The sequence below is a fragment of the Gossypium hirsutum genome, chromosome D03 (assembly GCF_007990345.1).
Source record: "Gossypium hirsutum isolate 1008001.06 chromosome D03, Gossypium_hirsutum_v2.1, whole genome shotgun sequence".
In the NCBI taxonomy this organism is placed as follows: domain Eukaryota; kingdom Viridiplantae; phylum Streptophyta; class Magnoliopsida; order Malvales; family Malvaceae; genus Gossypium; species Gossypium hirsutum.
In genome coordinates this window covers 18,151,357-18,168,750 of record NC_053439.1, presented here as the reverse complement: position 1 = coordinate 18,168,750, position 17,394 = coordinate 18,151,357, and the positions used below count along the sequence as shown (strand labels likewise).

Here is a 17,394-nt window from a genome sequence, read left to right as displayed (position 1 = left end):
TCCTCCACTCTCTTAAAAATATTTGAGTGTGGTAATTATGCAAGGTTCAAGAATTCTTTTCTAGAATTATATTTAGGAATCGTAGGATAGATATTAGTAAGGGACTCATACTCAATTATTTGGAGTTAACCATCAATCCGAATTTTAGAAACAAGAGGGTGTCTCATATCAACATAGATTTCCATGTTAGCGAAATGACTACAAGAACCACTATCCATCTTGTAATCAATACGAATGACCTTTCTAACCAATTCTCCAATTGCATGCAAACTCTTCTTGTACATTGCTCCTCATAACCTTGGAAGATGAGTCAAATATTTGACATTATGGGAAAATTATACGATGTCTTAGAATTTTGAGTCCATGGATACATTATTAAGTAATGATAAAACACCACCCGAGGACCCCTAGAAAAAAACATCAACATAGTTTTTCTTTTTAATGAAATTTATCGATACAATAACCTTTTTCGAGATACATAAGTTGGATAGTCTAGGTTGGTTTCAAAAACACCAAAATCTTACTTAATAGGGCATTAAAACCAATGTTCTATCCTAACAACTTGACAATAACCATTTTCGACATACTATCCACCACAATTTGTTGAAGTCACTCTAAGAAATTTATTAAAACGATTTCGTTTTCGACATTTTTAACAACGTTGTTTTCAATTTAATTTATTCTTCATTAATACCCTCTCTATTTGGCTGCATCCCACCCGAATGATTCATAAGTGTGTCATGAAAGAAAACAAACTCCTTTTCTTACATTGCCTTACTCTCATCAACTCCATCATCCTTCGTCGGCATTTCCATGTTGACATAACCATCATCTAAAGGATCCTCCTCCTAGAGGCAGACCTTCTTAGTTGCTCTCCCAAAATTTTTCCTGGAAAAAAATGTAACACTCCAAACTCGATCCTTAAGGAAGATCCAGGAATGACACATCACTACTTTAAAAACATTATCTCTTCAAAACCATGTTGGGCGCAAACCACAACTTAAACACAACATTACTCATGTACATATATATATATCTATTTACTTTACGATACGCAAAACATTGATCAATCAAAGTTAAATAAATTTGGGTTTTATATAAAACATAATAACTTTACTGAATTTTCATTGGACCTACAGTTTCAAAAGCATAAGCTCAAATATACAAAGTTCATTCTTCAAAAATGCATCGTCATGACAACACCCCCATGCCATACATAACACAAAATACTTAGAAACCTCACGGCGATGATTTATCCTCTGGTGTAGTCTTTGGAGGTCCTTTTTTACTTCGTCAGCAAGCCTGAAAAGAAAAGGTAACTAAGTAAGTTCGAAGAACTTAATGAGTTCCAAAATGAAACAATTCAATAATCATATACAACTCAAGTAAATCATTCCATCTCAACACAATCACACAATTCGCCAGTTGGCGAATACCAAACACAGACAGATATTACGCCAGACACTATCATTTTGGTGTGTACACTACGCTCATATAGTTATACACACAACCTTGTTCGTGTTAGCCAAAAACCATAGTCCATATTCAGAGTCATATCATTCATTTGTTTATTTTATTTTGTTATGTCTTGCCAATCTGGTTTGCAATAACACTTGCCCTACAAAACGCTACACAATCATTTTCATATATCGTGATCTGCCAGTTCAATACTCATTTCATTTAAGGCATCACCATGAATTCATTTCCTTTTTCCTTTCAAACCATATGGTTCATTTTAAAAGCAAAAAAAGTGGGGATAATGACTTAAAACAAAGAAAGGCCATCTTTCACACAGACATACTAAAATAGACTATTGACAACAACTTCTACCTTACTTGCACAAACATTTCATTTTCACAAGATAGGTATGCTTACCTTAAACCAAATATAAACGAAAGCATACAGACACATGGAGTAACAAAGAACCCACCAAAAAAGTGCAACTAGGTTACACAACAATACCAAATATAAAACTATGCAAGTTACAAGAACATTAACAAGAAACTCTGAATCTAAATGTTTCCTTCCTTACACTTAAAATTAACCTTAAAACATGAAACCCTAAGGTCTCGTAAGCAACCATGAAATAACCTGAGTTTCATCGATTTTTACTAGGTGCTAACAACGATGGAGTTGGCTAAGTACAGCTAACCCATATCTTCCAGCAAGCCTTAAGTTTAGCGTTTTTGAGAGAAAAATGCAAAAAGAACTGGGAAGAAAAATATGGTGGCCAAAGAAAGCATAAACTTGCTTAGGATGTTAAAGCTCGCTTTATACAGAAATACACAAAAGGTAAACCTAGTGGGCACGTTAAACTACCCCCATTCGGTACCCGTGACTAAGAACTTTCTCTCTCATCTTAAATGTATATCCTGACATCTACAGTAACTTGTCCCATTTTAACTAGTTTTCATCAGGCTGACTAAATCGTTCAATCAAAATAATAAAATAATAATCGGTTCCTCCAAACTGAGGACTTAACACTAGGGACTTAACTCTAAAAACTTAACATAAAGGATTCAACATATTCGTCTAACCACTAGGGTGGTGTATACTTTACAGGACAGTCCGCCAAACCACCGAGCTCGCCTAACACAGACTTCATCCGAAGGCGCATCCATAGGTTTCTTATACTTAGCTAGATTTAATACCATACTCATTCAAAACTTACTCTACATACTTTATTTCTATAAACAACGCTCAAACACTACGGTTTCGTCAAGCGAGATGTTACAGACAACATGACAATTCAAATTTAGCATGTTAATCTTTTTACGAGCTTTCTTTAAGGAAAAACAAAGGGTCATATTTTGAATAGTTTAGAGTTTCATATGGGTATCTAAAACAAATTTCAAGATTTTCTTTAATGACATGCAACCATATAATATCTAAAATTACCGATTAAAAGTCGATTGAGTCTAAATTTGGTTGGCATCGTTGTTATACCAACAACTTAAGAACGTGGGTTAATATCCTCCTAGGAAATATCATACAACCGATTCATTTGAGTTAAGAGGGGAAAAATAATGTAAGTTAAAAATATTCAGATGGAAAGAAGTCAAACCCTGTTAACTTGAATGAAACTTGTTTTAATAGTTTAATATTGTTGTATTTTTAGTATTCTGATTAATAAAAACTTTTATATATATCTGTTTCCACAAAACATCGTGTGCAGTTCCATTATTTTGTTTCGAGAAGAAGGTATGAATAAAACTGAAGAAGCATTCATAAATGGAGAAACTGTTTATTATGAAAATGATTGATTCATCTGCACAACTCAATGATTTGCAGAAAAAGCCTATGTAAATGCTTTTCGCTTATATTAAAAAGACTGAACCTGTACCTGCAGGGGAGCTGTTCGGCATAGAAGTTGACTCTTTATTTTGATAGGGATTGATCCTTGTGTTGAACGATCTTTTGGATATAATAATGTTTATGGATGATATGGCCATAAGAGACCAATATCTATAGCCAGATAGAAACAAAGAATGAAGGGCAAAAAGGTGGAGGCTTGCACAATACAATTTGCTATAAAGAATCTTCAGAAGTCAAAAGAATTGAATTCGTTACATGAGTTTTACTTATCTCTACCGCCCAACCGAAAGGGCAAATGAATAGTAGCAGTTTCCCATGGCTCATGAGATGGTACAACAAGCTGTTGCCCAAGACTTCTGCCGGTTTATTCTTGTTTCAGTTGTTGAAAAGCATTTGAACGCCCTGTCTAGTGTAACCAACAAGCAGATTAGTATCTTTGACGATGATGAATCAATCAAAACTGTTCAACTCTGCGCTATTCCTATCTATGCTAGTGTATGACAAGGTGAAACTTCATAAGATGCCACCCTGATGAATCACCATGTTATGGTGATCACTCACAACAAGCTGCTGAGAAAGATCATTTAGTCCTTGGCTAACACTCCATGATCATTGTAGCAGCCCAATGCAGTTGTCATACTCGTAGTCCATCCCATACATAGTGGCCGAGTCCAATAGCAGATCATCAGAACACTGAAATTCTAGGGGAGAGTTGGTCATAGGTGGTCCAAAAGAAGTGCAGCACCCTGGGCACACAAACAATGGTGGCACAGCCTCAGAGTCCTCTATGCCACAGCAGCGTGTGTGCTGCCACACCTCACAAATGTCACATGCAATCATCCTCTCCCCATCATCATCTCGAGCCCCACATTCACATCTGACAATCCAATTGTCCGCACCGCCTTCATGCTTCAGATTACTGTCCAAATCTATTCCACTCCCTCTGACCAGAATTTCTGCACCTGACTCAAGTGCTCCAAACAGTACATCCCTATCTTCCATTTCACCTAGGTTGTCAACCTCTGTCACCACAAACTTATCCATAATACAATAAGTATCCCTCAATGCTTTTTCAGCAGCTTGTTTTAGGTCAAAAACTGTGGCATGTAATGGAACCATGACAAGTTCACCAGCAGGTGATGTCTCAGTTGCCATGTTCTCTGCATCAAACAAACCAGGCATGACTTGGCAAAAGAATCTCAACAACTGGTCATCTTCATCTCTAAATGGCCGATCCTTCACGAAGTGTTTGCTATCTAGAACTGCCTGGGTGGCAAGTTCCAGCAATTCTGATTCTGGATAGTTCAGTAGTGTGTTATTATACAAATACACCACATCATTATAAACATCAGTTCCAGGGACAGGAGCAGGAGCAGGCAAAAGATCTGGTAGAGGTTTTTGATGTATTTCCTCTGTTGCTTCTAACAACTTAAGGTCCTTAACTGGATCTACGTCATCAATTGTGTATTCTAAAACCCGAGCTGAGTTAATTCCACGACGCACAATGTGACATCCAACGATTACATTGTTCATTGATTTCAATACGTAATCCAGCAAACCCGTATCACCGATATGCATCCGAGCTGCATCTCTTAGATCCTGCCTTGTCATCCCACCATGACCGACCTCAGATTTATGTTGCTTCAAAGCATCTACAATCACCTCTGCTGCAAATTCTAGCCTTTTTGCAGGCCATCGGCTATCCATATGAGCTATGACACTAGTAAACCTCTTGCATCTCAAATATTTTTCCTTCGAATTGTCCTTCTTATGGAACGATATTCTGATGGAATTTTTCTGTACAGAAGCTGAAGGAGCAGCAGTAGCTGCTACTAATTTCTTCTGCAATGCGCTACGAGATTTGATAGTGAGCATAAACTTGAAAAGATCTCGGATTGTGACCAACTGGCTCTCACTAAGATCTCTATAATGCTGAACCATGCACTTGATTTGTCTGCTTTGCTCCCTGTCACTGAAGTCTTGAATGATTTTGTCAAGTTTCTGGAAGCTGACTATTTCAATTGCTCTATCATAATTTTCCTCTGAAACACCATAGCTTCCACGGCAGAACTTGTAACCCCAACGACCAAACCATGTATGTCCATATGCGACTCCATGAAGCAAACGTAGATCCATACCGTGCTTCTTCGATGCATCCTCCACCGAGATTTTCCTGAAAAGCATGAAATGGTCATGAAGTAGCATTCTTAAATGTTTACTAGGCTAATTTGAAGCTAACACTTTTGAAGTTTTACCGAGCTTTAAGAATTTCACAAATACGATCCCAGAGATCCATGATTTCTCTGCCATAGAGATACTTAGAACCACCTTCAATTCCGTTGATGCAGAGTAGATGACCAAATCCATTACAGTGAATCAACCCATGTAAGAGATGGGAATGGATGTTTAATACATTATCCTCTAAAGGCTTATTCCAGTCTCGATCATTTGGTATTACCACATGATACTTCCTCTTGGAAACTAAATGGTTGCCCCAACCTTAAAGAAAACGAACAGCAGGAACAATAAATATCAGTTCCTTACTAGAAGAGCACGGCATTGGCCTCAAACTAAGAATAATTTAATCAAATTAGAGACACAGATGACGGGAAAATTTTGCAGACACTAGGAAATTCCAAAAGCAAAATCGAAACGCTGGTGGGGTTGATTGGCATAAAGTTGGTTTCTCATGCTAACTACACTTGAATAATCAGAAAAGGTGAGGAATCAAGAGATTTATCTTTTCATGCATTGATCTATCAAAAGCAAATAACAAGTTATAAAACTCACCTTTTGCTGTCATGGAAAAGATTTTAGAAAAGCTAGTCTTTTTCTATTTTATCTAGCAGTTCCATTCTTGGTTAAAACTTCTTGTTTACTACAAGTTTCAAGCTATCTTTAGATAAACAAAATTGCAAACTATCCAACTGAAAGATAAACAAGAAATCGAAAATTCAATAAGTAAAAACCCAAAAACCTGAATCATATAAAGAAACAAGAAAACCCCATTTAGGGAAGAAACGTTAAAAACCTGAAAGAAAGGGGCAAACCTGTACACCTGCAGTGATCACAGAAAGGGTTTAAAGAGTGGTTAACACCTTCTTCAATGGTGTAAAGAGGGACGACGCAGCTCTTGTCACGAACAAGAAGGGTGCACCAAAGGGGCATTCCTTTGACACAGTACTCTTCGGGCTCAGCACATTGTTTAAGGAAAATACGGATGTTATCCCGGAAAGGACCGATGGGGTTTATTGGGCAACCAGGTTCTGCAAATGAATGTAACCCAAATAACTTTGGCCTTCTCTTTCTTTTCCTGCACGTCTCTAGGATTGGGATCGACATTGTTGAATGAAGCAATGCCTTTGGGGGGTCTTTCGTTTCTCCTCCTCCTCCTTCTGTAGAGTATGAGAAAGCTGAAGAAATCTTCTACTTGTACTTTTATGGGGTTTGCCAGTAACTGACTGAAGTTTGCAGTCAGTTCGTTAAGACTCGGGACTTTCCCCGCTCAAATTTTGAGTCGACTTCGTTGAGAAATGAAAACAAAAGAAGCCCATTTGTCTTGTAAATTGGACTATACTGTTCAAGGTCTATCTAACAACTCAGAACCCAATAAAGAAAACCCTTTTCCCCCAAATATTTTGCCTTTAAAAATAAAATATATATTTTAATTATTTATATTAAAGATTATATATATATATATATATGTGTCTGTGTGTGTGTGTATGGCAACGCTTTTTTAGTATTGCTCTCCCTGGTGATGGAACTTCTTGGTACCCCACCAAAGGAACCCGCTATACCTGCCTGAAGTAAGCTTTAATTGTTTTCTTTTGCTTTAGAATCAATCTAATTGTAAATCCATATTCCATTCCATATAGGGCTGCTCAATGCGGACAAACAACTTGCATCTCCCACAACACTGCAGGTTGTGCTTGCGTACCATGGAATTGTCAAATATTATTATCAGGATGAAGATCAACATAAGTGAAACAGGACGGCAAAGTTTAAGACGAATAATGGTGTTCTAATGATTGTATCAGATGAGATAGGGGGTATTGGGGGGCAGCTGTTTCGGAAATTTGAAGATATAACTCTAGAACCGAATGTGCATCCACTTGTGCAAGTTATTGCATTGTTCTTAACCCATTTTGCTCCCAAATGTTTGCAAATCCATGTGAGAGCTCTATGCTGCATGTATTCTCCATGCATCCAAGACAGTTTAGGCAAATATTAGTTGTATATATTGCTGCTGATATAGCAGAGACAGAGTTGAGCTTGCGTGGCTATAATAAGTGCTTTGAGAATGACAAATCATCATCTAACTTGTTGCAAGAAGACCATTATGAAGGTTGATTCCTGTTTTGTAGGGGTATTTTATCACTCAATGAGCATGCATTTAGTACCAAACTGCTGATTTATTTTATTTATTTGTGGAAAGGCAGTAGAAGTTTGATGTATCAAACTAGTCATCATGCACCACTCCAATAGAAAGATATATCCCATGCAAGTGAGGCAGAAAGCAAGCTGATACAGTGTGTTATTCAATTCTCAAGCGCCTAAAGGGCTACAATTTTGATGCTAAAAGCAGGTTCCGATGATGTTTTATATTCACTTCGAGCCATGATGATGGGCCATCTTTCTTTGACTTTTATGTAAGGAAGTATAATTACCTTTCTTTGGGGCCTCCCACAACCTACAGCTAATGGGTATGGATTATGGGGGATAATCTGTACAATTTTTATTTCTCCATCAGTTCTAATGGAAAAGAATTAAGAAGATCCTAATAACTTTCAACATTGACAATGGTGGACTGATGTGTAAGCATTAGTTTCATTCAGGGTCAATATCAGGCAAATTATTTGTGATGTTCTGTTTCTTATGTAGAGTTGACTCATCTTTTTTTTTCACAGAATTGTACACTGGCCACAAAAATTCCAGGGATTCAATTAACAATATGCTGTAACCATTTTCCTGTATCAAAATAACACTCAATTTCATGGAGAAATTCAAAAGTTTACACCCAAAAGTACAAGGTTAAGAACAGAACAACCTAGAAAACAAGTAGGTATGGCAACCTTGAATGGTATCAAGTAGAGGAGCCGTTTGGCAAGCATCCTCAACCGAACGGTCCATCCATTTCTTGACCATAGATTCAGCAACATAAGCAACCCGATGCTGCAATACCGCAGCACCCAAAGGTCCAACTAAATTCAACCTTGTAGCAGCTGAAATCACATCTCTCATAGTCATAAAAATATAAGCTCTTTGACTGGTTCCACTGTCCATCCCTAGAAGTCCACAGATCATCCCAAAGACAGGAGCATGGTGGAACGACACAACGCCAGAACCAATACAAACATCTCTCATAGATTTAAGTGATGGAAGTTCCGTGAAAACAGAGGCAGCCACTCGCATGAGAGAAGACCCTTGTGAAACTGATGCCTTTCGACCCACTTCATTGCTTAAAGTTGCATCCAAGATTCTGTCAAGTTTCTGCCAGTTGTCTAAAGTAGGGTTCATAGTTGCGGAGTAAACAAAAGGGAGGAGTAAACTCCCAGTATTCTCTAACAAATGAATGACAAAAGTTTGGAGATCATCAGGGCCTGAGACTAAACGTGCCTGAATTGCTGCCTCAAGACCAAAGGAATGAGCAAACCCACCTGTAGGAAGAATCGAATCCAGGAGTTGCCATTGGCTCCACTTTAAACTAGGGTCTATATTTATTTCTCTCTTCCTTCTTTTCTCTGTTTCAACCAAATCTTGCTCCATTACAAAACACACCAATAATCCCCCTTCCAGGGAATCAATCTTCTGGGATTTCTTTTTTTTTTTTTTTTTGGAGAAAAGGGCATGTATGGTGAAGATTGGTGAGGCTGGCAATGGCATGTCATTTGGTAATTTAGTTTATTTTTTCTCTGCAATGCTCTTCATTGACCCAAATGAGTAAACAAGGCCCGTGCCTTTCCGCAAGATAGGCATCACATGTCATTATTTTTGGTTTGGGATGGTCCAGCAAAGATCAAACCCGAGCCCACTAACAGCTCTGATTACTTAAAAAGCAATCCAGTAAGCATTTTTCATATGATAAGCATCACTACACTGACAGTCAAAATACTGCGTTGCTCCCGCTAAAAGCAGTTTTTAGTATTTGTTTATTACTGTGAAGAACTGGAAAGGCAAGATAAGCTCGTGGCCATCAAGAACTTTGCCCACCTATTTCATTCACATTCCCACCCCCTTTTTCCTTTCTTCTTTCTTATTCTTTTTCCTCTTCTCTTTAACAGTTATATCCCAAGCTTTGCAACTCTGTCCTCCAAGAAGCTGGGGGCGTTGTACTCACCATTGAGACTAAGATCAAGAAAAATGGTGAAGGAAACTGAGTACTATGATGTTCTAGGTGTTAGTCCATCAGCTTCCGAAGAAGAGATTAGAAAAGCTTATTACCTTAAGGTTTGGACTTTTGAGATTTTTTTTTCTTTTGTTGGTAATTGGTTTATATTTTTAATGGTTGAATAATTTATTTCTCTTGTATTTCTCAATTCTCACCAGAATAAGCTTTAGTTTCTATGGCATGATCAAATAGGAAATGTCATTTGTTTATACTTAATTATCTACTGTTGTGCTTTCTTATGTATTTATGGAATCTTGATCCTCTTTGATGATCATGCATATTCTGTTCTCTTTTTCTCCTTTCTTCATTTTCCTTTCGTCTTTTCAATATATTTTGAAGCTAGATTTTGATGGACTAATAGAACATGTGCCATATGGGAGAGGTAGAGATTGTTAAGGGAGGATTGAATGTTGAAAGGTGAATGAAATTTTGATTGTTAGATGATGACTGGACCAGAGAGGTTTAAGTAAACTGCTTCATGCCTTCTTAATATAAACACAAACTTTTCATTAACTATATAGTAGTCAAGAATTTTATAGATAGATGCTATGCTCGGTACAGGCAAGGCAAGTTCATCCGGACAAAAATCCCAATGACCCTCATGCTGCTGAGAGATTTCAGGTATGTATACTAATTTTATTGCTCATTTGGTTTCTTTTCCACAGAAGTTATTTTATCCTACATGTCCAGCTAGTTAATGAAAGGGATAATTAATGCATTGACAATCTTCATTTTTCCAGGTACTAGGTGAAGCTTATCAAATTCTGAGTGATCCTGTTCAAAGAGATGCTTATGACAGAAATGGAAAATACAGCATAACTAGGTACGACATTCACATTCAGTGTTGATCATACACGTTTAGGATGACATGGTATGCAAATTGATAGTTGGTTTTAAGCTCCAGATGCTTAATTACAAAGCTCTTAGATAGCTTTATTTTGTATTCTTTTCTTAGAAAGCCAGTGTTATGTACTAATAAGATCAGTCAACCAATTGAATCCTGGACACCAGAAAATGCTTAATCTATGACTAAGTTTACTATTTTAACCATGTAACTATTTTCAGTTTTGCAATATTTTGTTGAGCATCCAAACAAATTCTATTCTTTCTAAAGAAAGTCCAAGTCTCCTAATTATCTCAGGACACCATTTTGGTTCTCAGGGACACCATGCTTGATCCAACAGCAGTCTTTGCTCTTCTCTTTGGAAGTGAATTATTTGAGGACTACATAGGACATGCTGCTGTTGCATCAATGGCTTCTTCAGAACTAGCCAATGAAACAGACAATCCTGAAAAACTGAACGATAAGTTAAAGGCAAGTGTGCTCCCATGTTAAACTAATGCCTGAACTTTTCATTCTGTAGAAGTGAAAGGTCAATTCTTATCATACATCAAATCAGATGAATGTGTGGCAACTGCAACATGAATTTTCATCCTTCGTGTCAAATAGTGGCAGCCCTAGTCTGTAATAATGGTAGTACTCAGCTATTAAATAATGGCCTTTTTTCTAAGTTAGGGACTTACCTGATATTCTTACAAGGAAAAGGTTGGATGAAATATTATAGAGAATTCCATTGGGACAAACTTTGGTTTCTTAAACTTCAACTTAACAATCAGAAATATTTACAGAGAGGGCTACTTTAAGATTCTGAAAACATAAGTTTCATGCCACAAAGAGAAAAATTGTAATGACTCAACTGCTTCCATACATCTGAACTGAGATTTTGTGAATCATGCTTGGTGGTTGACATGGCCAAAACTGATTAAACTCCTCAGTGTTATAGATGAGCAGGTTCTTTTTAGTTCTTAAAGCAAATTTTCTATAATTTATAAGAGCAGTTTTTTTTGTGCGACCTTGCATGCAGGCTGTTCAGAAAGAAAGAGAAGAAAAGTTAGCAAAATCATTAGGAGATTTTCTTAATCAATATGTCCGAGGTGATAAAGATGGATTCATGCAGCATGCAGAATCTGAAGCCAGACGGCTGTCTGATACTGGTAAATTGAGTTATCTAAGCATTTCTAGGGTTTTTTTTTCGTTTTCCTTTTCCACTCGTATAGACATGTTCTGTTAATTAGAGGCTTTTTCTGTGCCAATTAGCTGTTAAACTACTTATTTGGGTCTGTCCTGCAGAATCTTAAATACTGTTATCTTTCTATGATAAGAATTTTGCAAAATATGCATCTTTAAATGGCAGTGGATGAAATTATACTCTGCTCTTAGCATCGTTTACAGAGGTAGCAATAAGTGTAGGCTGTAAGTCATGATCCTCTGGCAGTATGGTTCAATGAATTTAAAACCAGCAGATTCTTGCACTAGCCTTTTGGTACTTCTCTGCAGTAAACTTTGATGCTAGTAACCCCTACTGGCTTGAATTTGCAGCTTTTGGGGTTGATATATTACACACCATTGGCTACATATACTCGAGACAGGCATCCCAAGAGCTTGGAAAGAAGGCAATTTATCTTGGTGTACCATTTTTGGCTGAATGGGTCCGGCACAAGGGACATTTCTGGAAGTCACAGATCACTGCAGCAAAAGGCAAGTTACAGTAAATCTATAAGCACCCTTTCCGAGTTTCCTCCTCCAACTCTTCAAAAGCAGTAGTTTCAGGAAGTTCTATCTGCCACTGATACAGTTAGAAATATAACTCCAGGTGCTTTTCAGTTACTGCAACTTCAAGAAGATATGCGCAAGCAATTTAAAATGGGTGGTAGTGGCGCTGAAAATGATGTTGAAGCACATTTACGCTTAAATAAAGAAACTCTGATGAGCTCTTTATGGAAATTGAATGTTGTGGATATTGAAGTAACTCTCGTACATGTGTGCCAAATGGTGAGTTTCTGTGTTCTTAGTGACTTTGATACTTGGTTTATATTATAGTAATTCATATAGCTGGATATCTTTGCTACCTGTAGTTTGTCTATTGAAATTATAGGCTAGGAAATGATTCTTGTTTCAATAGTAGTTTTAAAATTTACGGATTTTCTTATCATTCTGACGAATGATGATTGGTTTTGCAGGTGCTGCGGGAAAATAATGTCAAGAAGGAGGAACTCAAAGCTAGAGCTCTGGCTCTAAAAATTCTTGGGAAGACATTTCAGGTACAAAATTCATTGAATTGGCTACCTTGTAATTTGCTGCATTCTTTAGCTTTACATACTAAGAATGCATAACAGGAAAGTCTTCGTATATTCTATCACGTGTAATCATTTGGAAGAAATCAAAAGGGATTTACGCTTTGGAACATTATTTAACCAGGAACAAGAAGCTCGAAACGGTGGAACATCAAGGAGGAAAAATGTTGCTGAAATGGATGATGATGATGATGATGATGGAAGCAGTTCTGACAGCAGCAGTGAAGAGGAGTCGCCAGGAGCACTTTCGTATCGAACTCCTTTTCTCACTCAGGCATGTTAGAAATCCTTCAGGCCTAACATACGTAAAACGCATATGAGATTTTGTCAAAATGTGACGCAGATGCATGATAATAGCACACGATATAATACACAGACACACACACACGCGCGCACACATATATATGCATGCATGAATATAGCATATGAGCTGCTGCTATTGGCATGGTTCTTAAGGGGTGAGTATCCTAGAACTGACAAACAAAAATCTATCAAATGCTATTGAAACATTACTGTCATTGATTGTTTGGAGCTCAGAATTGTTCACTTTACTGATTACTCCGAAATTGAAGATCAAAATTTTTTGTGTGTTATCAAATGCAGTATGATATTTATGAGTTGTTGTGAATTGTTGTGATAGGGCATTGGGAGACTGTTCAGATGCCTCTGCAACCCAGCCTTTGATGTGGATGATGATGAAATTGTGTTCAAAAGCAAATGATTGCATGAGAGATGTAAATTAGCATTATTGGACATTGGCAGGCACTACCATTTGCTTACCCCAAAAAAGATGTCTTAGTAACCAGACTCATTTTGTTGCAATACTAATAAAACCCTTGTTGATGACTGATGACTGTCAAACTTTTTGGTTTATTTTCATGATCCAAAGGATCAATACACTTAGCGGACAACTTCACTACATTTTTCTTTTTCTAAAACTACTAATGATGCCTGTCATCTGAATGCAATCATGATAACGATTTTAGGATGGCAGTTTTGGTTAAATAAAAAAACCAGATGGCAGACTAAATCACTACATGATTATCCCACCAGAAAGAATGATTTCAGTTTTGGATTTTACCATCACAAATTATCACAGTTATTATTTTCGATTTAAAAATTAAGAAAAAAAACAGTAATTATTTGAATAATAATACTTTAGTATTTAATCATATATATTTAATATAATAAGACACATACCTTATATTTACATTTAACTTTTTATTTTTATTTAATAATACTAACTTATTATTATAATAAAAATTCTTAAAAATCCTTAATAAAATCAACTATAATTATCTTAATATAATTCTAATAAAATCTTAACACACTAAAGTCGTATTTTAATAATAATAATAATAATAATAATAATAATAATAATAATAATAAACATGCACATCTTTTTTTGTTCTTTTTTTAAAAATTTATTTGAAATCTGATCTACAAGAGGATGGATATAGGTTATTGTAAAATTTAAAATTTTAACTAAAAAACTTAACCCCAAAGCATTTCAAGTAAACGCAATCAATTTTGCACACTCAATCCAAGCAAACAAACCTCAAGGTAAAATTTCTTTTCTTTTGTTTGTACGTGTCTAAGTTTTTTTTATATATATAATTAAACAAATTTTGAGCAAGCATTTTTTAAACAAATAATTTATTAAATTTTAATATGTAAATATAATTTTTAATACTATTTAAAGAAATAGAACAATCAACACCACACCTACAATTTTAATATTTTTTAGAAACTAATATTTATAATAATAATTATTTTTTGAGACGATTTCTAAAATTCTTTTAACGAGAAAAAAAAGGTATTCAACCTTACTATCATAAGAGTTTCATTGGGTATGTAATTACCCTCATCAGAGAAGGTTGATTCTTTTTATTTAAAATAAAAAAATTAAATCCACTTTAAACTGACAAAAAAAAAACTTTGAAACTTTTAAATTATTTTTAAAAATATGTAATGGTACAATCAACATCATATCTGTTATAAAATAAAAGATAGAGAGTAAAGAACTAAAAGAGTATATTTTATTGATCAATCGGAATATTTACAATGCTTTTACAAAGTTTATATTTATAGGTAGGGGTGAGAAAAACTCGATTCGATTCGAAAAAATCGAAAAAAATTCGAATTTTGAGTTAAATGAATCGAGTTATTCGAGTTAATTGAGTTATTCGAATCAACTCGAATTTTTTTTTCAAATTTCGAGTTCGAATCGAGTTGAGTTTTCAAATTCGAATAACTCGAATAATTCGAATAATTCGAATATTAAACTATAATATTTTATATTTTTACCCTAAACTCCCAAACCTTTTTACTTTTCCCTCAGAACTTTTACTCCTTCCCACTTTCCCCCCCCAATCTACCCAAAATTCATTTCCCACCAAAATTTTACTCTCCCATTTACTTTTTCTCAAAATTTTACTCCAAAAAACCCTCAAAACATTTTATTTTCCCCCACAATTTTTACTTCCTCCCACTTTTCCCCTAAAACTTTTATTCACTTCCCATCCCACCTTCCATCTACCCCAAACCCTCCCCCCTCCAATTTTTTTTAATATTTTCCCTCCAAAATTTTACTCCCCCCTATTTACTTTCCCTCAAACTTTTATTCTCCAAAACTTTTTATTTTCCCCCTAAACTTTTACTTCTCACCCTTTACTCTAAAATAAAAAATCAAAATTATCCAAAAAAAAATCACTAAACATAAATAGTAATAATTTTATTTATATCTACTATTTATATTATTAAATTAAATTTCACATTTTATATTATTTATATTATTGAATTGTTTAGTCATATTGAATATTTATATTGAAATTGAATTATTAATTATGCCATAAAATATTCGTGTTAAAATTTTATATTGGTATCAATTTCACATTTTATTTTTAAAATAACTTTTATTAAAAAATCATATTTTACATTTAATATATTATTTAATTCCAAAATACATAGTGACAAGAATCTAAAGATAATTGAAACAACTAAGCAAGCAAAGAAACTAATCAATATATAAAAAATTAATAAATAAATTATGAGGTGATGAAAGTTAATAAAAAATTGATTAAGGTGGACAAATTTTATTACGATGGGTGACAATAGTTACAAGGACTCAAAATTATTTTTTAAAATTTAACTCGAACAAATATATTCGATTCGATTCGATTCGAATTCCATCTCACTCGACTCGATTCAAGAAAACTTCAAATAAAGTTAGGATGATAAAATGAGATTCGAAAACTCGATTAACTCGAAAATTTTTTATTCGATTCGATCTAATTCTCACCCCTATTTATAGGTATAAGAAGTATAAATGAAGTAAATATCTAATTTTAATGGCTATTAGAATTTAAAGTGCACCAAAACTTATATTGATCTTTATGGACATCCACTTAATAAAATATTCATAACACTCCTCCTTGAATGTCCATTGATAGATAATGTGTCTCATTAAAACCTTACTAACATAAAAATCTTGTGGGAAAAAAATTCCTAGTTAAGGAAAAATAGTACACATGTATATAATACGCATAATATGCTCCCTCATTAAAAACCTTACTAGGAAAACCTAATGGGACAAAACCTCGGTTAAGAGAAAAAGAGTACAGTGCATATTTACTCCCCTTCATGAAAACATTACATAATATCTCATATTCTATGTATTCAATCTTGAATACTAGCTTTTCAAATGACCATTTAAACGTATTTGTTAAGCATTTATATCAATATTCTTTTGAAAGTCATGAGTGAGGGAAAATTTTGAGAGCAATATATTTTGATCTCTTCAGGAGTTTTAACAATAATCATAACAAACTTTAATCATGATCCCTTTATAAAAATACAAATAGGTATTTTGGATCATTTTATAATCTTCTTTCAACTACTATTGACTAAGTCAAATTTACCTCATATGTTTAATTATTTCAATTCATATAAATGAACAATTTCCCGATAATTTCAATATGATTCTGTTAAACTTTACTATAAACTTTACTATATAGTGATTCATAAAATGTTGTAACAACAACCATTAGACGCAAGATATTTTATGAACTGTTAGTTTAATAATATATCTCAAGGTTATTGCATCTATCATAAAAGAATTTTATATCATTTCATAATCAATGCTAGGGCTTAGCGAAAAACTTTATATTTTTATTCCGCTTTTGCAAAACTACTTCATTTGTACCCTCACTGGCTTTATACATTTAGGTATTTGGACTATTGGTCCAAAAACTCCACGAATTTAATTGTACTTGAGTTGTGTCTTTCTATTTTGAACAATCTATTCCGTATCTATATTTCTCAATAGAATTATTCAATATCCTTCTTTTATTTCATTATTTCAACAATAATATTGCATGCAAAACCATTGTCGATAACTTTTATTATCGGTTCAACATTTTCTCAAATTGACATAACTTATCGAGATCTCTTATTTTCACTATTTTAATCTTCAGTTTTAGGCACTTGAATCTCTTCTGAAGTTTTACTTATTAGTTATGTTTTAGGTCTCTTTTGGAGCACCCGCCTTCACTATA

General features: G+C 34.7%; 3 protein-coding genes across 3 annotated transcripts; 1 reads left to right on the top strand and 2 right to left on the bottom strand.

Moving 5' to 3' along the window:
• Positions 1 to 3,371: 3,371 nt before the first annotated feature.
• LOC107949849 (PHD finger protein MALE MEIOCYTE DEATH 1) lies at positions 3,372 to 6,805 on the bottom strand. Its single transcript, XM_016884625.2, has 3 exons — positions 6,366 to 6,805; positions 5,571 to 5,814; positions 3,372 to 5,488 (listed from the first exon to the last, which is right to left on the bottom strand). The coding sequence occupies exons 1-3, from the start codon at positions 6,655 to 6,657 to the stop codon at positions 3,925 to 3,927; spliced, it is 2,100 nt and encodes a 699-aa protein (XP_016740114.1). The 5' UTR covers positions 6,658 to 6,805; the 3' UTR covers positions 3,372 to 3,924.
• Positions 6,806 to 8,258: 1,453 nt separating this feature from the next.
• Positions 8,259 to 9,334, bottom strand: LOC107949525 (urease accessory protein F). Its single transcript, XM_016884193.2, has one exon. The coding sequence runs from the start codon at positions 9,196 to 9,198 to the stop codon at positions 8,347 to 8,349; it is 852 nt and encodes a 283-aa protein (XP_016739682.1). The 5' UTR covers positions 9,199 to 9,334; the 3' UTR covers positions 8,259 to 8,346.
• Positions 9,335 to 9,477: 143 nt separating this feature from the next.
• Positions 9,478 to 13,685, top strand: LOC107949524 (chaperone protein dnaJ 10). Its single transcript, XM_016884191.2, has 10 exons — positions 9,478 to 9,762; positions 10,265 to 10,324; positions 10,444 to 10,526; positions 10,865 to 11,018; positions 11,569 to 11,698; positions 12,084 to 12,242; positions 12,358 to 12,536; positions 12,725 to 12,805; positions 12,963 to 13,112; positions 13,479 to 13,685. Exons 1-10 carry the CDS (start codon positions 9,676 to 9,678, stop codon positions 13,557 to 13,559), a joined length of 1,164 nt encoding a protein of 387 aa, XP_016739680.1. The 5' UTR covers positions 9,478 to 9,675; the 3' UTR covers positions 13,560 to 13,685.
• The last annotated feature ends 3,709 nt before the right edge of the window (positions 13,686 to 17,394 follow it).